This window comes from Spermophilus citellus (assembly GCF_964194105.1).
Source record: "Spermophilus citellus genome assembly, chromosome: 2".
NCBI lineage: Eukaryota > Metazoa > Chordata > Mammalia > Rodentia > Sciuridae > Spermophilus > Spermophilus citellus.
Window position 1 is genome coordinate 195,982,976 of NC_138183.1, and position 25,011 is coordinate 196,007,986.

Genomic DNA, 25,011 nt, shown 5'->3' on the forward strand with positions numbered 1-25,011 from the left:
TTGTTGATTGATTGTATATCATCTTCTGAGAAGTGTCTGTTCAGGTCCTTGGCCCATTTATTGATTGGGTTATTTGGGGTTTTTTGGTGTTAAGTTTTTGAGTTCTTTGTATATTCTAGAGATTAGTGCTCTATCTGACATATGTGTGGCAAGAATTTGTTCCCAATTAGTAGGCTTTCTATTCACCTCACTGATTGTTTTATTTTTTTGCTGAGAAAAAGCTTTTTAGTTTGAATCCATCCCATTTATTGAGTCTTGATATTAATTCTTGCACTATAGGAGTCTTATTAAGGAAGTTGGGCGTAATCTGACATGATGGAGAGTTGGGCGTACTTTTTCTTCTAGTAGACGCAGTGTCTCTGGTTTAATTCCTAGGTCCTTAATCCACTTTTGAGTTGAGTTTTGTAAATGGTGAGAGATAGGGGTTTAATTCCATTTTTTTGCATATGGATTTCCAATTTTCCCAGCACCATTTGTTGAAGAGGCTCTATTGCTCTATAATATAGTTTAAGGTCTGGTATAGTGATGCCACCTGCTCTTTCTTCTTGCTAAGGGTTGCTTTGGCTATTCTGGGTCTCCAGATGAATTTCATGACTGCCTTTTCTATTTCTATGAGGAATGTCATTGGGATTTTTTTTAAGAGAGGATGGGGAGGGAGAATTTTTAATATTTATTTTTCAGTTTTCAGTGGACACAACATCTTTATTTTATTTTATGTGGTGCTGAGGATCGAACCCAGAGCCCTGCGCATGCCAGGCGAGCGCGTTACCGCTTGAGCTACATCCCCAGCCCTGTCATTGGGATTTTGATTGGAATTGCATTAAATCTGTATAGTGTTTTTGGTAGTATGGTCATTTTGACAATATTAATTCTGCCTATCACCACTTCTATTTAACAACAAGGTAGATCTTCCCATCTTCTAAGACCTTTTTTGATTTCTTTCTTTAGGGTTCTGTAGTTTTCATTGTAGAGGTCTTTTACCTCTTTCGTTAAGTTGATTCCCAAGTATTTTATTTTATTTTTTATGCTATTGCATATGAGGTAGTTTTCCTCGTTTCCCTTTCAGAGGATTTGTTACTGATATACAGAAATGCCTTTGATTAATGGGTGTTGATTTTGTATCCTGCTACTTTGCTGAATTAATTTACTAATTAATTAAATTAATTAGTAACTCTAGAAGTTTTCTGGTGGAACTTTTTGGGTCTTCCAGGTATAGAATCATATCATCAGCAAATAGTGCTAATGTGAGTTCTTTTTTATGTATCCATATCCCTTTAATTTCTTTAAGTCTGTCTAATTGCTCTGGCCATGATGAAACAAAACTTTTACAAGACAGTGTATGTCTTTCCTGATAAACCCTGATAAATAAAATAACTGACCCACTCACTGAGGGATTGATGTCTGCAGTTTGAAGGTCTCTGCTGTGAGTAATGAAGAACCATCAAAGTGGTGAGCAAGGTGAGGCCTGCATAAAATGGGATTAAACAAAACTGATCTGATCAGGAGGTTGTAGGAAGAATTAGGAAAGATAACAATGAGTTCTTTTTTAAAAAAATTATTTTTTTAGGTGTAGATGGACACAACACAATGCCTTTATTTTTATGTGGTGTTGAGAATTGAATCCGGGTCCCACCCATGCTAGGTGAGCACTCTACCACTGAGCCACAATCCAGCCCTGCAATGGGTTCTTTTTTTTTAAGAAAATTTTATTTTATTTTTTATTTCAAGTGGACACAATATCTTTGGTTTATTTTCATGTGGTGCTGAGGATCGAACCCAGTGCCTCATGCATGGTAGGCACGCACTCTATCACAGCCCAGCAATGGCTTCTTGAGTGTGTCCATGTTAAATCATACAGAAGTATAAATACTTGTTGTATCTGAAGAATGTAATTCCTGGTAGGGTTAGTAGTTGTATAAGTATAGGACTTAGGCAGTCTTATCAAAGAACTTGAGTTGTAGTAAATGAAATGCAGCAATACTGTAGCAAACAATGCTGCCATAAAGAAGCATTTATACATACTTTTGAGTGAATAAAGTACCTAAGTACAAATAGAGTTATCACTGAGAACTGCAGGAGGCAGACATTCCCTTTAGAGCAGGCACTACTTGGATTGGGCTTGAAGATAGAGGAGGTTTTGATCAGTAGGGGGCACTGCATGGATGTAAGAATGGGTATGGTGTGTGATCAAGTCAGTGCAGAACCAGGACTTCAACCTGTATTTCATTGAGCTCTACAGAGAAGCTTTCTGTAAACGGCCTTGCAATGTTTAGACCTCATGTAGGATGAGTAACACCTGTATCCTTGGAAGATATAGCTTCTTTACTGATTTTCAGGTCCCAGAAAGGCCAGGGTGAGCTGTCCATGCTTGGCTGTGGGAAGGTTACCAAGGCAACTGTCCTCTTCCTCTTGGATAGTGCTTCAAGAGTGTCTGAAAGCCTGCTCCCCTGTCTTTTCCAGTGTTGCCTGGGCTATGTGCCTAGGCTGGGCCTACCTAGATCATGAGTTTGGTGATAGGTGGGCAAGGACCACTGGATTTTTGGTATCTACCGAATGGACTCTGGTTTAGTATGAGTTATTTGCTTTGCTCTATATTTATGTTGCATTAAAGAACCTTATCTTTGGTCAGCTCAAGTTAAAACCTCTAAAGGTTATACCCACCATTTCTTACTTTGGCGTCTTTAAGCTTAGGTTTTTAGAGGTGGTATCTAGCAGCAGAGCTCTTTGTCAGATAGTTGGCCCTGGCAGCTGTGGGAGCCAGTTTGCAAAGCAAGAAAAAAAAATGTTTGAGAGCAGGATAAAGAAGCCTCTTGTAGAGTCTCAATCTTATAACTAGAGTTTTGGGCCTGAGTGCAGAGCTAGATCCATTACAGATTTTGATGGACTTTGGATTAGTGATCTAAAAGGATATCTAAAGCACAAAGGGCTCTAGCATCTACCTTCTTCCCTCTTTTCTGTCTATCTATCTGTCTATCTATCATCTCCCTTTTTGAGGCTCTGGGGATTGAACCTTGGGCCTCCTTGCCTTAATGACGCTTGGCAAGTGTTCTACCATTGAGCTTCACCCCTAGCCTATATCATATTTCTTTAACCCCAAGGCAATTATTCTTCTAGGAGCTGTGACCCTTTAGCCTTCCCTTAGAAATCTGTCTAACTCTGTATGCAAACTCAGCCTTCTAGCATCTGGAAGTTCCATGTTCCCCAAGTTAAACTCCAAAGACCAATTCAGATTTCTTTTTTCTTTTTTTTTTTTTAACTTTTTTTTTTATTGATTATTTAAAACATTACATAGCTCATGATATATCATCTTTCATACATTTGAATCAAATTGGGTTTTGAACTCCCATTTTCACCCCAAATACAGATTGCAGAATCACATCTGTTACATATTCACATTTTTACATAATGCCATATTAGTGACTGTTGTATTCTGCTACCTTTCCTATCCCCTACTATGCCCCCTCCCCTCCCCTTCCCTCCCATCTTCCCTCTCTACCTCCTCTGCTGTTGTTCAATTCTCTCTCTTTTTCTTTCCCTCCCCCTTGCCCCTCATAACCTCTTATAATTTTATGTATCATTGAAGGTCTCCTACCATTTCCATATGCTTTCCCTTCTCTCTCCCTTTTTCTCCCCCCATTCGTCTTTGTTTACTGTAGCAGATTATGCTAAGTGAAGCTAGCCAAGCCCTAAAAAACAAATGCAAAATGTCTGCTTTGATATAAAGAGAGCAACTAAGAACAGAACAGGACAGATTTCTTTTTTCTTTTTGACACTGGGGAGTAAACCCAAGGGCACTGAACCACTGAGCCAGATCTCTGGCCTATTTTATTTTGAGACAAGTTCTTGTTAAATTGTTTAGGGCCTTGCTAAGTTGCTGAAGCTGGCTTTGAGTTTGTGATCCTCCTGCTTCAGCCTTCCAGGTTGCTGGGCTTAAAGTCATGTGCCACTGTGCCTGGCCGAATTCAGATTTCTTAAAAAACAAAACAACAGGGCTGGAGTTGTGCTTGCCTCACACACGTCAAGCACTGAGTTTGATCCTCAACACCACATAAAAATAGATAAAATAAAAATATTGTGTTCATCTACAACTAAAAATATTTAAAAACAAAACAAAACAACAAACCATCTAGAATAGATGGAACAATATACTAAGAAACAAATAAAATACAACTTTCTGTTCATTCCTCTTCTCCATACATCTTACCTAGTCATATCACTAAGACTTGAAGAAGACAAATTATCACTTGCATTTATAAGGTTCACATGGATGACAGGGGCAAGAGAATTAGTGAAAAATGGCTTCATCAACAATGAAGCACAAACTAGAAGGTAAACTTTTTGAAGACAGATTTTTTAAAAATTGTATAGCTCTAGAATCTAACATAGGTTGTGTACAGAATAGGCATCAATAGAGGCAAGAATGAATGAATGAATGAATGATGGGTTTTAAGTGTTTCTTGTTAGGGACTTAAGATTCCAGCCAACTAAGTTGATGTGGTGGATGGACGCAGGCTGGGGCCAAATTCTAACTTCTTTGTACACTAAGATAATATGAAATGTTTCTCCTCATAGGGTATTACTCTTGGCCTTTCCTTTTTTAGCATTCCTCTCTTTTCTTTAATTGCCATTTAAAGATCTGTATTCAGTGCAAGAGATGATGAGGGGAATGTTTCCCTGAGGACATGGCTTTATAATGATAGCCAAGGCTTTGTGCCTGATTAACTCACTGACCTCTGAAGACACTGAGGCGGGGAACGTGGGCAGTTTTAAGCAGTCAGAATTAAAAACTCTTGTGTGTATGGTGGGAGTGAAGGAGAGAGTGGGATAGGAGTTATGGTAAGATGAAAAGAGAATAGTAAGAGAAATCTAGAGTTTTTAACTTCTTTCTCAATATCATGTTTTTACCATGTTTTGAACTTTTGTGACCTAGTAGAAAGGGACAAAACCAAGAGATTGTCTTTTGCCAATAATTCACAGTACCACCTAGGACTAACCACTGATGCTCTGTGAGTTTCATTTTCATTTGTCAGGTGGAATTTGGAATCTCTGCCTTTACCTGAATTCCTGAATTGTGGTGAAGATTGATGAGACATTGAAAGAGAAAGCTCTGCAGGATAGAGGTGATGGTGCCTTGATCAATATAGAGAGAATGTAATGATTGTGGTCACCATTCTATCTTTATCATCATCTGAAAGAATAAGCCATTGTAGCCCTGTCCTGGATACTCAGTTTCCTCTGACCTTTCTGTTCTTTCCCATCACTCCTTATGATATAATGTGGGTGATCCAGAAAAGCCAGTTGTTTCTGCAAGGCTTTCTGTGCCTCTGATTTCACTCTGTTGGAGCAATCCCCAGGCTATCTTGTTATGGTTAGTCTGGAGGTATCTATAACGAGTACAAACTCTGAAGTCAAGGTATCTGGATTTGAATCCTTATTTTATAATTCACTGGCTGTTTGTGTTTGAGCAAGTTAAATAATCTTTCTGTTCCTCAATTTCCTATCTATAAAATGAGGAGAAATATAATAACTGCCTCTCTGTGTTACTATGAGAATCAAATGGGCCGTATATGTGGAGATCTTGGAATAGCTCCTGGCATATAGTTAAGCATTCAAAAATGGTTTGTGTTATCTTAATAATTATTATTTTTCAACTGGATTTTCCCTGATAGGAACTTTTTTGGACTAGGGACCATGTCTATTTCATTATTGTATTTTTAGTCCTTAGCACAGGGTTGATGACAGAGCAGGCACTTGGTAAGAATTTCTTGAGTAAGCATAAACATTTGAATACTAGATCTACCATATATGGTACTAATTTTACAACTATGGAAAAAAGACTTGTCTTCTCTAAGTCCTAGTTTATCTTTTAAATGGGAAATCATAAGCCTTGCCTTGTGAGACTGGTGTGAGAATTAAATATATATGAAATGCTGAGCAGTATGTAAATATCATTCTTCTTTATACCTGCCATCTCTATGACATGTGGGGCCTTGTAATCTGCTAGTTACTGTATTACTCAAGTAATAGGCTGCTGAACCCAAAGATGCTTGTTAAGTGGTATTTTCTGGATATTGGGCCTAGAACAGAAAAAGAAAATAGTACCTTAGGGTTATCTTTAGCATTTCTAGCCTTTTCTCTTTGCCCATCCTGCTTGTTTTTGCTTGGATAGTTCTAAGTTCCTAAAATAGTCAGAATTATGCCTCTTAGTTTTCCAAGTGTCTTAAGTAACCAGAAGCACTTTTATTTTGGCTCCTTTAAAGGTTGCTCTGTTGGTCCTTGCCATTCTTCATTAACCATTAGTATATTCTGCTTATATGCAGTTTCCTGACCTCCTGTACTTTTTCCACGGTCAAAACAGCACCCACATCATTCCAGGTAGATCATTTTTTCTGGTTCTCCTATACCGGTGGGAAGCATACTGGCCTATGAAGTAGAAGACCTGAGTTCCAGTCTGGCTCTGCCACTGTCTAAAGTGTGTGACCTTGGACAAAGCTCTTACCCTCTCTATGTTGCAGGCTTTTCATTATTAAAATGAAGTATTTGAACCAAGTAAGTGGTCTTTAAGTATCCTTAAATTCTATGTTTGAGTTTGGACAAATTATCTTTTTGAGGTGTCTTTTCTCATTTGTAAAACAAATAGGTTGGCCTGAATAATTTCTAAAGACACACCTAGATCTGAATATTTTTTTCTTACTCTTAGTGTTTTCCTTTTCTTTCATTTATTTTCTCTTCTGTCTTGTATTGCTTTCTGGAGCATTTCTGTGACAGTTAACAGCTGCAGACAGGAAACCCTTGAACACTTCTAACTTGGCAAAGATAGCTGCTCCCTCTGAGCCTCATCCCAGCCCATTTCCTGTGTTTACAGCTTTTGGGTTTTGCACTTAGTGACAGGCCTGACAGTTTATACTCTAGATCTTTCTTCACAGCTTGGTGCAGGTTAAACCAGATGCACACCAAATTGGGAGTCAGGAGACAGAGACAGTCTCTACTCAGCTGTGTGTCCTTAGACAAGTGACCTCCCTTCTTAGAATTTAATTTCCTCCTCCAAAGAGCTGGAAAGTTTAACATGGTCTTTATGATCATAATGTTGAAGGATCTGACATTTGCATCCCTCTCATTCCCCTGAAGGGCCCTCTTTTTAGCCTGTTTCTTCCACATACTCCATTTTGGAAGGATTCCAGGGAGCTTCCTTTGCATTTCTTATATGGGACAAAATAAGAGGAAAACAGGGAGCCAAACAGCCTTTTCAGGCACTGCCTTGTAGCAGAGAATTGTTGAGATGGGGAGCTGGTGTTACTGAATGGCCCAACAAATTAGCTGTGTCATTGCTAACTAGGTAGACCCCAGTACACATTTATTCTTATTAAGACTCTGGAGACAGAGTACCCCAGTTCCAGCTGAGCTTTCTAAGTCTATGTAACCTTGAACAAATAAAAGGGATAACAAATGTAGAAGTGTTCAGCATAATATCCAACATGTTCATTCTCTCTTTCTATCTTAGTTATATTGTACTAATTCTGTTTTTGTAGAGAAAGTAAAAAGATGAAGAGAAGCTAGAGACAGACTTCACTTGTGATTAGAAGAACTTTTGTGAGGTAGTGTCTGGGCCAGTCTAGGCTCAGAGCTCTGATCCTAGAGGTGGAGACTTATAGGGCCTGCACTGGTTAAAGAAGGATTCTTAGAGCAATAGGGATTTTCATTAGCCAGGGAGGGCCAGAAAGTCTTAAGGAGCTAGAGAAAGAGTAATTCTGTGTTGCTGTCTGCCCCTTCTTAAGTTCTGGTGCTTTGTTTAGTATAGGTTGGCTTCCCTTACGTGCCCCTGACTCTTCATGAAGAACAGGTATTATCCAAGGGATTTATATTGTATTTTTAAGGAAAAAAAAGTCTTAAGGAGAGAAGCTAACATTTGTTTTGAACAAACTAGTTTTGCTTAATCAATTGGCTATATCATTTGCTTACATAATCTTAAATACTTAAAAAGTTATATGATGATGGTGTGATGATGATGATAATGATGATAATGCTGGTACTGTGGAGTGAAACAGAGGTGCTTTACCACTGAGCTACATCCCTAGTCCTTTTTATTTTGAAACAGGGTCTTGCAAGTTTCTGAGGGTCTCAAGGCTGGTCTTGAGCTTGAGATCTTCCTTCTTCAATCTCCTGGGTTTCTGGGATTGCAGGTACATGCCACCATGCCTGGTTTCTCAATCATTTTTTCAACAAGTGGATTGTAAAAGAATAGTGATTATTATATGGAACTGGAGTTATCACTGGGAAACCGCAGTTTTCTCCATGGTAACGTTTTGAAAAAACATTAGTATATCATGATCAGAATATTGGTATTGATATCATCCACTGATCTTGTTCAGATTTTCCCAGTTTTATATGCATTAATATGTGTGTGTGTGTGTGTGTGTGTATGTATGTGTATGTGTATTAGATTTTTTTCTAATACCAAAGGATTCTTCCTGTCCTCATATAAATACCCTCAACTTCCTTTTATCCCCTTCACCATTCCTAACCTCACTAATCTTCATTTCTAAAATTTTGTCCTTTTGAGTATGTTATATAAACGGAACTATAAAGTATGTAACCTTTTTAAAATTGCTGCTTTTTTTTTTAATTAGGATTGAACCCAGAGATGCTCTACCACTAAGTGACATCTCCAGTCCTCCTGCCATTTCTTTTTCTTTCTTTCTTTTTTTTGTTGGTACTGGGGATTAAATGCAGGGGTGCTTTGCCACTGAACTACATCCCTAGCCTTTATTATTTTTTATTTTGAGACAGGGCTTGCTGAGTTACTGAGGCTGGTCTTGAGATAGTGATCCTACTGCTTCAGCCTTCTGGGATTGAGTTGCTGTAATTACCGATGTGTGACATTGTGCCTGGTTTGAAATTAGCTTTTTTGGGGCTCAGTATAATTTGCTGAAAAACCATCCAAGTAATTGTGTGTATCAATAATTCATTCCCTTTTTTTGTTGATTATTTTTCCATTGTATTTAAATATTGGAGTTTAACCATTTACTTATTGAAGAACACAAGGGCTGATTCTAGTTTTTGGCTATTATGAATAAATATTCTACGAACATTTTGTGTGAATCCACAAAGATTTTATTCAGGAGAGTTATCTCAGATTTGAAGTTTAGAAAAATTATACTGACTTCTTTGTTGAGGATGAGTTTGAGAGAATCTAGAACACAGATAGGAATATCAGTGAGGAAATGGTTGTGGTAACTCAGTCAAGGTCTGAACTAAGTTCTTTGTGGACTGGGATATGCTTTGCCTTGAGACCTTACCTTAAGAAGTCAGATCAGGCTTGTGGAGATGAGGGAGCAGGGCTGAGAGTCTGGACTTTCATGAGGATGAGGCACTCTTCTTTTTGGACAGCCCCTAATTGAGGGGAGACATTCTGCTGCCATAGTAGAGAAAGACAGCAGTAAGGAAGAGCTAGTCTTAAGCTGCTAAGTCTTAGAATGAGACTTGTGGCTGCACAGTTGTTCAGTAGATGTTCTTGGCTATCTTTTCCCCCCCAAAAGGAAGAGGGAACAGGTATCTTTTATTGTTTGAGTAGAAGCTTATGTGGGGTAGAAAGATAACAAGATACTCTCTCCTAGTTCTGGTCTCTTGTGGAGCCTAGAAATGTGTTCTCTGGTATGCCAGCCAGCAACAGGTCTCAGAGGTTTGAGGCCCATCCTCTTGTTGCTATTGAAACTGGATACACATTGTTTTTACCCCTTGTGGTGGTGTGCCTCAGTGTTTATATCATCAAGCCATTTGTCATTGTGCTGCTGTGTTTGAGACTGATTTTGGGGAGCCAGCCTCACTTCTGAACCCAGAAGTGTATGATCATAGAGGGTCTACAGATGGATTGGACATCTCTCCTAGACACTGTGCCCTTATCCCTATCTGGGAAAGTCCCTGGGTGCCTAACCTAACACTTTTAGAAAACTTTTCCCAGAAGAAAGCTATCTTGAGTTGTCTGTAATTATTTTTTTGGTCATCTTAAACCCTGACAAGTGCTGGCTAGGGCACAAGAATGTTTGGGTCAGGCACCAGGTCGGAGAACTTGGGGTTGCTTTTGAACAAGTGTGTGTTGATTCAGTTTCTCTGGGGATGTCTTATTTCTTGGCATAGTCAACTTTAGAATATAAAGACCTGTGGCATGCGGGCCCCTAACACTGGAAAGCTAATCTTCAAAGTCTGTACACAGTTTTCAGTTGTCTCTAGACAAGATATTGTGTTGCCCAGTATTGGGCTAGACATGGGGGAATATGAGAAAATATCAAAGACTTCTCTTGCTGTAGTTGGTAAGATGGTAAAGCAAAGGTAAAGCAAAGAATAGAGATCTGACAAATGAACAACTAACATTGATACAGGGCTTTACTATTTTTCAAAGAACTTTTCTGATTTTTTCAGATAAGAAAATTAATACTTAGGAGTAAACACTATAGAGGAAAGTTAGAATTCAAAGATTCACATCTGCCACCACTAAAATTCAGCATATATTTCAGTAATTGGAAAGTGGGGACAGAAGAAATCTTAGAGACCAGAAAATTATGTCTTATTTTTTCTGATTTCCAGAACTTTTGGCTAGTTCACCTGGTTCAGTTTCTAGCAAATAGCTATTTGAAAGTGTTAAATGAGTGTTGAAATAAGTGTTTCAGCATGTAAAAACTGAACCAGAGGTTAGATACTTTTAATAGGAAGGTTATAGAAATAGAAGAGCAGGCAAATAGGAAGTCTAGAAGGAGTGTGCAGTCCTGTGGGAGATCAAGAAATAGGCAATGGGAAAACAGAAGATGCCTGCCCAAAAGCCCATGTTACTGGCCTGTGTGGTGAGGACTAGCTTTAGGGGTTGGCCATTTTCTTCTGAAAGGAAGCTTCTCGTGAGATCAAAGTTTGAAGAAAAAGATATTTAGAGGAAGAAGATAGAAGTAGAACACAGGAAGGAGTGGCTTTAGTGCCTTCCTGAGGAGAGATGACTAAAGATTTCTTCTTAGTCAGCAAATGATTAGGTTTCATATGCTTTCAGAGAAGGTCTTCTTTTGCTTTTCTTGCTCATTCTCGCTTATATTAGAAGTATAACATTGGTACAGGCTATCCCTATACTAGGGATTAAGTTTTTTTTTTTTCTCTCTCTAGTGACTTTTATACTTTGTTTCTAAGTTCTAATGAGAAGGGACCTTTGCATAGTTTTTATCAGAGGGCTAGACACTAAAGAATTTAAGTGTTCTCTCTTTGCTTCCTGACCCATTTTCTGAGCTCCTTCCCTCCACCACACTCTTATACCACGATGTACTGCCTCACTTTGGGTCCAGAGTAACGGAGGAGGCCATCTATGGACTGAGACTGAAACCAATTTCATCTGCTACAAGCTATTGTTGAGGACAGAACTGAGGAAAGTCATGGGAAGGCAGATTACAACTTGATTGGGATAGAACTGGCCAATCACTGCATAGACTTCCTTATGAGATGTAAGTTATCTATCCCAGCTGGTGCTGGTTAGTTTGGATGACTGTCAGAACAGGATGATAGGAGTTCAGTGCAAACCAACTGCAAAGTTCATGAAGTCAAAGAAAACACTATGTGTGTGGTGTTTTATCAACAAGGATCAGGTGGAGTTGGGTTGGTTAACAAATGAAGAAAAAATAATAAGGATGATGGCAAGATAGGCTTTGAATATGGAAGGATTTAAAGAGATCATTAGAAAAATGAATAGGGCCCTTAAATAGTAAACAGTCTCTTAATGAAGAAACAGTCTCTTAATCACAGAATGTAGTATCATGTGAACACATCAGTTTTTAAATAATAATAGTTATTTTTTAAGGTGGACACAATATCTTTATTTTATTTTTATGTGGTGCTGAGGATCAAACCCAGGGCCCACGCACGCCAGGAGAGTGCGCTACCACTTGAGCCACATCCCCAGCCCCTGAACACATCATTTGTTGGTATAAAAAATAGACATAACAACACCCCAAAATAACAACAACAAAAGAAGAATTTAAAACAAAGCTGTGAAGTTCTATCTTACACTATTTGGAAACCAGTACAAGCCAAATTCTTGTATTTGCCCTTAACAGAAAAAAAGGAACCCAGTAGAACAACCTCCCACCTCCAACAGCCTTGTGTTGTTGGCCTTAGTAAGAGTAGTGCTAAGAAGCCCTGTTACATAGGCTTCTTCACACCTCCCAACCATAGCCTTGAAACAGGACATTGCATAGGAAGTTAGTATGGTTTCTAACTGAAGTGTGGTCCTGCTATTACTTTGCTGGTCAACCTAGGGTAAAACACCTCATTTGATGCCTTAGTTTTTCTCTCCAGATGTAAAATGAGTAGTGGCCCTTGATGCTCTCCAAAGCCTTTGTAATATCTTCCATTTGTGGTCAGTACAATAAGGATCCCAACGTATTGTATATCAGCAGCTTTTGCAAGATCGGTAAGAGCACTTTGACTTTCTAGTTTTTTAATATTTTAGGTTGTATAAGATGCTGTGCTTCTTGCCCTTGGGCTTTCTTTGCTTGAGTTGTTCTCCTTTCTGCTTCCAGCATCTTATCTCTGTTGTTTAGACTGTGTTATTCCCTATTACTCTGGTTTCTTGTCCTTTGCCATATTTCACTTTATGTCTTTGTGTTCATTCTCTTAGTACTTTTTGTGAGCAAGGACTGTTCATCTCTGAATTTTTCATTCAGCAAATTCTTCTGGACATTCATTTGTTCATTTACAATTGTTTATTGAAGCCCAACTGTTGTGCTAGGAACTTAGCTAGGTACAAGGTATTGGCTAGAAGCCTGAAATCAGCTGTGAAGAAGATGGCCATGGTTCCTGCCACTGTGGAACTTAAATTTAGTGAAGATGACAGACATTAAGCAAAGAGATGATTATGATTGTGAAAAGTACAAATGAAAAATATAGGTTGTTTTAAAAAACGTTTCATGCGGACCTAAGCCAGTTTGGGAAGGAGAGTAGGGATCAGGGAAGGTTCTGTTTAGAAAAACTATTAAACTTGAGATCAGCAGCACGAGTCAGAGTTTGCAGATTAAGAAAGAATGAAGGATGTGTTGACACATACCTCTGATCCCAGCTATTTGAGAGGCTGAGGCAGGAGGATCACAAATTTGAGGTCAGCCTGGCTAACTTAGCAAGATCTTGTCTCAAAATAAGAAAAACAAAAAAGGCTGGGAGTGGAGCACCCCTGGGTTCAATCACCAGGACTGCCTCCAGCGAAAAAAAATTCCATGCCTCCCCCCAATTTGGCTTTTATTGGTGCATTATAACCATCCATAATAATTGGGTTCATTTTGTATGTATTTAATTTTTTTTTTTAAGGTCCTGGGTATTGAACTCAGGAGCACTTGACCACTGAGCCACATCCCCAGCCCTATTTTGTATTTTATTTAGAGACAGGGTCTCACTGAATTGCTTAGGGCCTCACTAAATTGCTGAGGCTGTCTCTGAACTTGAGATCCTCCTGTCTCAGCCTTCCAAACTGCTGCCCAGCTTCATTTATATATTTTTAAAAACGTTTTATCGATTCTTTTTACTTATGTATAACATTAAGATACATTTTGATATAATCTGAAAAGCATGGAATATAATTTCTCTAAATCATCCCCAGCACTTCCCCCTTGCCCTTTGTTTGCTAGACCTCTAACTCAATCCTTTCTATTGTGACACTCAGCACATAGTATTTTAATTGCCTGTCTTTCTCACTGTAGTAATTGAACTCCAGAGAGCAAAGATAAAATCTGATTCATAATCTTTATGTCTGACTGCCCATCATAGGCCTGAAATATGAATCATGTTCAATACATGTTGTTTAAATGTTTTTATCATATGCTGACCAAAAATCTCTGACATGCAATTATGTGCTTTTGTGTAGTACAATTGATCTTTCTTAAATTTATTTATAGTTTTATAAGTAAATTCCCTCTCTGAATTCCTCTCTGGAGGTTGAGGAATCTAATCTTGCCTTTGTCTCTCTGGTTAGCCTGCCACCCTCCATCTTGTAGCTAGCTACCTAGTGGTTGATAGCCATCAGTCAGTCTGTGCATTGGTATACAAAGAGCTCTTTGAAGAGTTCAAGGATTTTAGAAGTGGTATGTCAGGAAATAGAGATGAAGACCAAATATATGTTTTCTAATATCACAACTAAAAAATCATTCATTTTTTTAAAGTTTTATCCCATGAGTATGTGCCTTTTAGTATTCTGTGTAATGAAGTAGGAAGTACACATAAAGCACGTCTGCATGTATAAATTTGATTATCTCAAGGAAAAGCACTTGTGTATTGAACTGTAAATTGAACTACCTCCTTTTTTTCAGGGAACAGTTTTTACTTGAAAGAACAACTGGATAGCCACATTGTGATTATTCAGGCTTGTTAGATATTTTCTAGAAAGTTAATCAAATGAATATTTTCCCTAAGAAAAACAACTGATTTGTTGCCAGTGATAAACTCCAACTTGTAAGTGAAAATTAGATTTTGGAGAATTTATATCTGTCACTGTGAGTTTGACAATTTCCCTGGACTAAAAGCTTTCCTGATTAAATAAGTGGTGTGGTGATATTAATAATTATGATTATTTTGATACTATCTAAATAAAATATGTCAACATTTGGAAGCTCTGCATAACTTAGTGAACCAATAGTTTCCAAATGACTGGTAGGTACATCATGTTACAAAATCATGCTTATATAAAGATCCATTCAAAGTACAAGATAGACCAATGAATTTCAGTGTTACAAAGTACAAAAAGTTTATCCATATAGTTTCAGATTTCACACTGCAACTAACCTGTAGTTAATGTAACCATAACTTCTTCTCAAGCTCACATGTAGGATCAAAGAAGAATAACCATAATTACCTGAAAAAGCTATTGAAATACTCTTGCCTTTTCCAACTACTTATTTGTTTTGATCTTCAGTCAAAACAATGCAGAGTAATAGAGTAAATGCAGAAGTGAGTATATAGACTATCTAGCTGACTTCTATTAAGCTGGATATTATAATGATTTATAAAAACATAAAACAATTTTATCCTCATTTTTTTCAGAAAAAGATTTTCTGAAAAAAATTCACATATATATAAATGAATATGCACCAGGATTGATTCTAGGAACGCTCACTCACTGAGCCACAAACCCAGCCTTTTTTTTTTTTTTTAAGATAGGGTCTCACTAGTTTGCTTACAGTCTTGTTAAATTGCTGAGGCTTCACAATGGAATATTACTCAGCATTAAAAGAGAATAAAATTATGGCATTTGCAGGTAAATGGATAGAGTTGGAGAATATCATATTAAGCGAAGTAAGTTGATCCCCAAATACCAAAGGGCACATGTTCTCTCTGAGAAGTGGATGCTGATCCACAATGGGGAGGCGAGAGGCATGGAAAAATGGAGGAACTTTGGGAAAAGGAGGAGCGGATGGGTAAGGAGGGTGCATGGGGGCTGGAAAATGGTAGAGTGAGATGGACATCATTACCTTAGGTACATATTTGACTGCACATATGGTATGATGCTACATCGGGTACAACCATAGAAATGTAAAATTGTGTTGCAGTTGTGTACAATGAATCAAAATGCATTTTGCTGTCATACATACCTAATTAAAATAAATTAATTAGTAATATAAACAAATAAAAAATTGCTGAGACTGGCTTTGAACCTATGATCTTCCTGCCTCAGCCTCCTGAGCTGCTGGAATTACAGGTGTGTGCCATTGTACCTGGCAAAAATAATTATTTGCAAAATGTGTTATTTTATATTAGTTAGAGATTTATTATTCCAAGATCAATTAATAATATAAAAATTTCTGGGTTCATTTTTATTATGGTAAATATCAAATAATTCTTTGGGATTTAAAATCTTTAATTATATGAAGGAGTACTGACACCGAAAAGCTTAAAAACCTGGGCCTATGTTATTCTTTTTGCCTAGAATGCTCCTTTTTTTTTTTTTCCAGGAGAAATTATACATATAATTGTGAAGTTAATACTTGGATTATTCATTTAAAAAATCAAAATTACAAGCTGGGCATTTGGCATATGCCTGTAATCCTAGTGACTCAGGAAGCTAAGGCATTAGGATCACAAGTTCAAAGCCAGCCTTGGCAATTTAGCGAGGCCCTCAGCAACTTAGTGAGACCCTTTCTCAAAATAAAAAATAAAAAGGGCTGGGGATGTGGTTCAGTGGTAAAGCGCCTCTGGATTCAGTCCCCAGTACCAAAACAAAATATTTACTGAATATCTTATCAAGAACCTTAATTTTTTCTTGCTGCTGGGGAAGTGGTTGCAAACCAGTTTTGTGAAGATCATATTCTAGTGGGGATTAGACAGTTGCTTTATAGTATAATAAATGTTACCAGTGATAGCACATAAATGTGTGAGAGTTCAGGCTAATGTCAGAGTCTTATACTTGCCCACTCAAAGGAGTGGTCACTTTGATTGATCTGAACCACCCATTTGATTCTTAGTGTGACAGGAAAAGTGGCTAAAGCAAAAGATGGGAACTGTTCACTCACTGCTCTGGGAGGAAAGGATTCTGTAAATGGATTGAATGTCAGCCTTACATCAGTCCCTCATCTACATGTTTTAACAAATTCAGCTTTACTTAATGTTCACAAAAAACCTCATGCAACAGAATTTGCTAATGATAAATTGGAGGCTCAAAGAAGTTAAACAATTTGTTCAATATTATATGGTATGTAACTAATGAAGGTGGGATTTTGACTGTGTTCTGATTGTTAGTTCAGGGTTCGTTCTTTGAAGTAATAATTCATTGCTAAATGAGTGGATTTTCTAAGATATTTTCAGATGGCTGTAGGAAATCTTGATGGGCTGGAATATATAAGCAGTAGAAAAAGTCTCAGGAAGGAAGGGAGATGACTTAGGAAATGCTTGGTTGAAAGAGTTATTTGTGAATTTTGGCTGACATAGTTTTTCTGGTCATGGTTCTACAGCCATATGGGACATCAAGCTTTTGTACTCTCTCAACCTCAATCCCTTTAATCCTTTTCCATACCAGATGATGCCAGCAGCAAAGGTCACCTGTCTGTCTGATCAGGTTACAAACTAGAGCCTGCTGTTTGAAGCACATACTTCTAGACCTATCATAGACCTTTGGGAAAGGCACTGGCTGACCCTGGGCCAGCGGTGTCCAACTTGGAGGCCCCCAGTCCTTGGAGCTTGGTAAACTATTTCCATTATTTTAAAAAGCCTACTAAGAGCAGTGCTGTACCTCTTAGCTTGTGGATGGATACAGGCTAATGAAAAGTTTGGATTTCTTTCCTTTATGTTAGAATGTTGTCAACAAAACATGATTTAAGTGTGTTACCTATGATCTTCTGTTATAGGTTCCAACAAAATATGACCTATGGGCTAAATCCAGCCCACTGCCTGTATTTTTGTAAAAAAAAAAAAAAAATTCATTAGAACACAATCTCATTCACTTATGTTTGTCTGCGGATGCTTTTTGTGCTACAATTTGGCAGCAGAGACTATATAGCCTACAAATCCTAAATTGTTTACAGTGTAGTCCTTTATAGAAAGAATTTGCTAGACCCCTAACTTGACTCTTTTTATTGTGACACTCAGCACATAGTGTTTTAATTGCCTGTCTTTCCCACTGTTGTAATTGAACTCCAGAGAGCAAAGATAAAATCTGATTCATAATCTTTATGTCTGGCTGCCCAACATAGGCCTGAAATATGAATTATACTCATTACATGTTGTTTAAATGTTTTATCATATGCTGACCAAAAATCTCTGACATGCAATTATATGTGCTTTTGTATAGTACAAAAATAGGGGCAAGAGAGGGAAAGAGTTAATATTGATTATGCTAATCTCAGTGTGCTTTATCTGTGAACTGGTTAGTTAATACTTTTTGTAATTTATTGGGTTGATAAATAGTTTTTCTGGAAATGGGTTCCAAGAATGAAAGTATGATGCCAGGAATTCTTGTGGGTGAGGAAGTTGAGAAATAATACCTCAATCTTTGGCTGTATTCTACTTTCTCCTTCAGTAATCTCCATCCCACCCCCAATCCAACCTGGCAGGACAAGTAGAACTTAAGGTTACATAGAGATATTTCTTTTGTATGCTTATCTTATTCTTTTAATTTTATAAAACAATTTTGTGTTCTTACCAACATTATCATCTGGCTTCCAAAAGATGAAACCAACCCAAAGCTATCTGACTACTGTAGTAAAAAGGCCATCAGGTTAAGTGCTGACATGGGAGTCAGCAGACCTCGGTTCTTGCTGTGGCTCTTGAGTGGTTTTTTGACTTTGGGCATATCATTTAACATCTATGAGCCTCACTGTTCAACATATTTCAGTTGAGTCACATCTGTGATTCTTTAAAATTTAATATTTATACTTCTCCTTTATTTTGAAAAGGACTTGGACAACCAGCAAGAGATAGAGAGGTGACCTATTCTATCTTCACTGTCTCTAGCAAACAGATAAGTAAACAATTAAATGGATCATGGTGTTTTAGTGCCTTTTAAAGGGCTTAGTATCTTTATCTGTCCTTGCTTTCTCCTCCTGACAATATTCCTATTACCTGGGAAGTCAAAGTCTTTTTTCTTCTCCCTCTCCCTGCTTTATTTTGATATGGGGGATTGAATCCAGAAATGCTCTACCACTCAGTGACATCTCCAGCACTTTTAATTTTTTATTTTGAGACAGGGTCTCACTAAGTGAGATCTAGAATTTGGGTTCCTCTTGCCTCACCCTCCCAAGTTGCTAGGATTATAGGCGTGCGCCACCAAGACTGGCTCTTTCTTTTATCTTTTTTTGGGGTGATATATAAAGAACATTTTGCCTAGGAAGTAATAGTCAAGATCCAAGTCAAAAGGAAAGACAGATTTTAGCACCTAGGAATTGGAGGATATATACTAGAAACTTGAGTCAAAATGCCTTTTTTCAGGCCAGTCTCCTGATTCAGACCTGAAACTCAGGAGGCTAAGACATGTAGTTCAAGGGCAGCCTCAGCAACCTAGTGAGTTCCTGTCTGAAAATAAAAAATAAAAAGCTCAGTGGTAGATCAGTGGTAGAGTACTCCTGTACTACAAAAGAAAAAAATAAGTCTTTATTTCTTTTTTTTTTGAAAATTTATTAGTGTATTATAGTTATATATAATAGAGGAGAATTTCCTTTTTTTTGAGTGATAAAATGTCAAGTTTATCTAATTTCACTATTGATATTAGAATCATATTTTTCTTTTACCTATAAAATGAAAACAAAAAAAAGTCCTAATTACAACTCAGCTTTTTGTCTCTAAAAATCTTTTTCTTTTAAAAAAATTTCAATTACTTTATTTTTTATTTGTTCTAATTAATTTACATGACAATAGAATGTATTTTGACACATTGTACACAAATGGAGCATCATTTCTCCTTCGTCTGGCTGAACATTGATGCACTCACACTGGTAATGTAATCATACATGTATATAGGGTAATAATGTACATTTCAATCCCGTTCTTTCACCTTCCCTCATTCCCCTCTGCACAATCCAAAGTTCCTTCATCCCCTTTCCCCCTCATTATGGATCAGCATCCACTTACCAAAGAAACATTTGGCCTTTGGTTTTTCGGGTTTGGCTTATTTTGCTTAACATGATACTCTCTAGCTCCATCCATTTACCTGCAAATGCCATAATTTCATTCTTTTTATAATACCGAGTAATATTTCATTGTGTATATATACCACATTTTCTTTAACCATTCATCTGTTTAAGGGCATCTAGATTGGTTCCATATCTTAGCTATTGTGAATTGTGCTGCTATAAACATTGATGTGGCTTTGTCACTGTAGTATGCTGATTTTTAAGCCCTTTGGGTATAAATCAAAGAGTGGGATAACTGGGTCAAATGGCAGTTCCAGTCCAGATTTTCTGAGGAATCTCCATACTGCTTTCTAGAGTAGTTGCCCCAATTTGTAGTTCCACCAGCAATGTATAAGTGAACCTTTTCCCCAACATCCTTGTCAACACTTATTGTTGCTTGAGTTCTTGATAATTGCCATTCTGACTGGAGTGAAATGAAATCTTTGAGTAGTTTTGATTTACATTTCTCTAATCACTAGATATGATGAACATTTTTTTATATGTTTGTTGATCAATTGTATTTCTCTTCTGTGATGAGTCTGTTTAGTTCCTTAGTCCATTTATTGATTGGGTTATTTGTCAGTTTTTTGAGTTCTTTATATATCCTGGAGATTAGTGCTATATCTGAGGTGCATGTTGTAAACATTTTCTCCCATTCTGTAGGCTCTCTCTTCATATTATTGTTTCTTTTGCTGAGAAGTAGCTTTTTAGTTTGAGTCCATTCCATTTTTTATTTTACTTCTTGTGTCTAAAAGCCTTTTTCAAAAAAAGAACTCGAGGCCTGGAGAAGAGAAGTGACCTCTGTGTTCACATGGTGGAGCTAAGTCTAGATTGGAGCCTCTTTTTTGCTGTGTGTATCTGTTATGGTACATGTTTTCCAGAGTTATAAGAGGTGTCATGGAAAGAGCTAAGGGGGCCTCTGCCCTTATGCTGGTTTTACTGCTGCATGCTATGTGGTGGTAGGCAGAGGAAACTGCTTTCCAGACCTCCAAAGCTGTTGTATCAGATGAGCTTGGGATTTTTAGATATCTAGTAGATAACTTGCTGGATGTAACTATCTATGAGAAGGCACAAGGTATGAGAGATTTTACTAACTGGCCTGCAGCTGGCATTTTATGTACAGCAATGACAAATAGGAAAAGTATGCATTATTCATATATGGGGACTAATTGGCTGTTGTTCTATTTCTGGAAAGATTGTATTAATTTATATTTGTTTATTTGACTGATTTAAAAATGGTATCTCACTGTCTCCCAAACTAACAAGTGAATTACAACTCTGGACAGAGAACATGATGGGAATGTGACCTTTGAATCACCTCTGTGAGAGCCCCCTGTTCCACTGGGGATATAGCTCAGTTGGTAGAGTGCTTGCCTCACATGCCCAAAGTCCTGTGTCCAATCCTGAGCGTGACAATGGAAAAAAAAAAAGTCCCCTGTTCTCCTTGATGGGCAGAATCACAGTCTCTGGGGCAGGAGTCCCCTGTGTTTCTCCTTTGCTAGCAAAGCAATAAAACTTCTTTTTCCTTTTTTTAAAAATCATATCTCAGTGGAATATGTATTTCTTTGATTACTAGTGAGTCTATTTTTTTTTTCTTGTGTTCACTGGTTATTTGTATTTTCTCTAATTTGTGAGTTAGCTTTTCATGTTTTTGTCTAGATCCCAGTGTACTCATAGTCCTATGTTAGACTTAACTTCCAGGAAGCTGTTAGGATGATAAAGCACCATCCCTGTGTCAGAAAGCTCAGCATATTTTCCAGGAGACAGTTAAAAGGCTAGATGATATGCTTCTGTCACTGTATACATGGTTGGTTATAAACTTTTGTGAGGAGTCAGATACTAGAAGCTAAGGATGCTGACAAAGGTGGGTGATAGATGCTGAGTGGCAGCTCTGAGTAATGTTGTCTCTTGCTTTTCCTGTACAGAGTTCTGCCGGATTGACAAGCCCCTGTGTCACAGTGAGGATGAGAAGCTCAGTTTTGAGGCAGTCCGCAATATCCACAAGCTGATGGATGATGATGCCAATGGGGATGTGGATGTGGAAGAAAGTGATGAGGTGAGATTTCTCACCCTGCCATGACTCTCTTCTCTTCCTGTGTCAAAATATCCCTGAAAACTTTCTAGACAGAATCTTCCCTATGAAGAGGTGTTCTCTGCGTTTTTTTTTCCCCCCCTCTAGGAATTCATTCTCATCAGGAGAGGTGGCTTTTAGCATAAGAAGCCTTCAGGAGCCAGCCTGGCAGAGTGCAGGCTTTTTATCTGTGTCTACACCTGGGTGGGTTCCCACCTGCCCACTGGCTAGGTGGGCTGATCTTTGCAGTTTCCCTGGATTCTTAATGTAATCCTGATATACATAAAGGCCATCTGTGCTTAGCTTTGTGTTGGCATGTGGAAAAGAAGGCCAAATAGTCATATTCTGTCATCTGGGAATTTATATATATTTGGGAAGACATAAATCTTAGAAGGTCATTCTAAATTTCAAGTTGTAATTGTTGGGAACCAGTTAAGAGTTTCAGATAATAAGAACTAGAGGAATCTCTAAATGGAATAAACTTTGTTATTGTTTTTCTTTAACTTTTTATTTATTTAATAAACTCTGTTATTGTTTCACCTTTTGGCATTACTATGGCTCCAACTCAATAGAGCCCAAAGTATAAGGTTGTTATATATGAAAATATTTAATAAAAGTTTCTTGATTTCATGCACTAGTGAAGTTACCCTGTTATGCCATATCTTTAAGAGAGAAAATGTACATTATGAGGGAGGAGGTAAGATGTCTGAACTCCCTGAGATTTAGTCTACCTTTGAGTTTTGAATTCAATTTTGGATCTCACATCATCAGAAGGATTTAGAATAGTAAAAGACTGGCAGAGAGGAGTAACATGATGATGAAGAATATAGAAAGTATGAAATAAAAAACATTCAACTTAGTTCAGTAATGTCAATTGTGTCTATTATATATGTGCCTTTCACTGTGCTATGTATGGAGATGGGACAATAAATAAGACAGACACATTCTGTCCTCATATAATTTACAGCCTAGTGAAGACACCTTAGCCTGGAGAAGAGAAGATTGAGGTAATGTAATTTCTATCTTTAAATACATAAGAAGTAGGAAAAAGTCAGATTTTTTTTTTTTTTTTTGTATCAACAAAGATGTAGAGGTAGTAAGAAACATGGTGGTTTTTTTCGGTTAGAGAAATTATGGTAGAAAACCACCAAAGAGTTGGAAAGTGGGGCCCAGGAAACCAGGCAGAGATATGTGTACCTGTACTTGAGATATATGTGGATTATTAAGCAAGGATAAAAATCATGATCAAAGTATCTGATTTTTTTTTTATCATATTTAGAACTGACCTTCAAAGGATTAAAATTTCATTGATCTATGTTGAGAATAGAGCCAAGTTCCTGGTAGGGAAGGAGACTTACAGATGTTCTGATTACTGTCCTAGGGCATTGCCCCAGGACTGGGGAATGGAATGCATAACAGTTAAGAATGTGATGTAATCCAAGATCTACATATTCTTGGATATCTTTGTAATCCACTCCTTTTTTTTTTTTCCAGTCCTGCTGAATTGCTTTGTCAATGAGGAAAGGAATAAAATGTTCTTTTTAGAGGAATGTTACCACAACAAAAAACTCATCAGCACAAACTGTCCCAAAATAACACAAAAGCTGTCACCCCCGCTCTTCTCTGCATCAGTCAGGAGCTGTTCTTTTTCAGCATAGCTTCTGTATTGCCTTGGCTTTTCCTGTTCTCCCTCCAAAACTAAGGCCTCTTGTGGTTAGAGGCTCCTGAAAATCTGGGGTTTCACAATCAATCACAAGCTACGTCCTTGAGAGAGAAAATAAAATGTGGATGCTTAACTCAGTCTAAACATATGAGACAGTATTGGAATTCAGGATCTAACTAGAAAGTTGGATAGATAACTCAGGGCTTAGAATGTCAGGTAATGGATGATGAGGCATCATGGATGAAACGCTGTTGTGCTGGCCATGTTGTGCTGGTTGATGTTGGTAAATTTCTCAGAAAATATAAAAAGAACTGAAGGATTTACCTCAGTGCTAGAGCTTTTAAAATTTTAGCCATTTTTGAATTAAATCATTTTTTTTATGGATTATGTGACCAGAACATTAGTTTTCTTTATATGAATTAAAACATGTCTTCAGGGGCTCTTACACTATTACCTCAGCACCTAGATTCCTATATGTATTGTACTTGCTTCTTGCAGTCCACCTCCTCTCCACCCCCCTCCCCCGATTGGCACTAGGGATAGAATCCAAGGATAGTTTACCATTGAGCCATATCCCCAGCCCTTTTTATTTTTTATTTTAATACAGGGCCTTATTAAGTTGTTGAGACCTTGCTTCAAACTGGTGATTCTCCTGCCTTAGCCTCCCTAGTCGCTAGGATTACAGGTGTGCACTGCTGCACCCTCTTCTGTCTGTTCTTTGATTTATTCTCATTAGCTAATTCATATATTAACTCTACTGTGAACTGTAAGATTAGATTTACAGTAAACTCAGCCAGGCATTTTATAAAATATACATAATCATTTGGTAGGGGGCAGCTACTTTGGCTGTTCAGTTGCTATTTTTTTTTCTTCTGGATAGCGGAGGCTGCGTATTATGGGCCCTTCAGATGAGCAAGAGGGCACTATTGGTGATGGTGTCCTTCTTGTAAAGCCTGCAGGAGGTTCCATCATGCTGGCAGTATGGAAATTCATGACCTGTCTTCTATTCTGAGTTCTGGTTGGATACTGCCATGGGCAAAGGATTTGTCCATGGGATAAGCTGTCAGATTGTTCTGATAGTCTGAGGTGAGCAGACAGGGGCCTGCCTAAAAACACTGCCCTCTTGACTGGACCAAAGTCTTTGAAAGCAGTGTTATTTTCTTTTCTGGAACCCACATGGAAAATTAAGGCATTTATTTGGCCACTAAAATAAATTTTTATTGAATACCTATTATGTGTCAGTCATTGGTTGAAGGCTAGGAATTTAAAGTAAACTCAGCAGGCATTTTATAAAATATAAATATAAATATATTTACATAGTGTACTAAAGAAATAAGATTTCTGGCCAGGCAGATGGTGTATGCCTGTAATCCCAGTGACTCTGGAGGCTGAGGAAAGAGAATTGCAAGTTTAAGGCCAGCCTCAGCAACTTAATGAAGGCCCTTTTTATTTTTTAGAAAGGGCTAGGGATTTAGGTCACTGGTAAAGCACCCATGGATTCCTTCTCCAGTAATCCCCCTACCACACACTAAAAAAAAAAAAGTTCCCAGCACAAATAAAGAATTATCAATACTCAATAATAGAAAACAAATCAATAAAAAACAAGAAAAGATTTGAACAGAGACTTCAACAAGCGAGATACATTGGTGACAGTATTACTAGCCATT

General features: G+C 37.7%; 1 protein-coding gene across 9 annotated transcripts in view; it reads left to right on the plus strand.

Moving 5' to 3' along the window:
- The window catches only part of STIM1 (stromal interaction molecule 1), a 225,818-nt gene that overhangs the window by 98,003 nt on the left and 102,804 nt on the right, over nucleotides 1-25,011 (plus strand). For all 9 annotated transcript variants that reach the window (XM_081281995.1, XM_081281997.1, XM_081281996.1 and 6 more), the window contains exon 2: nucleotides 21,536-21,666. In XM_081281995.1, coding sequence (XP_081138121.1) covers nucleotides 21,536-21,666 — 131 coding nt within the window. The remainder of the gene's footprint in view (nucleotides 1-21,535; nucleotides 21,667-25,011) is intronic.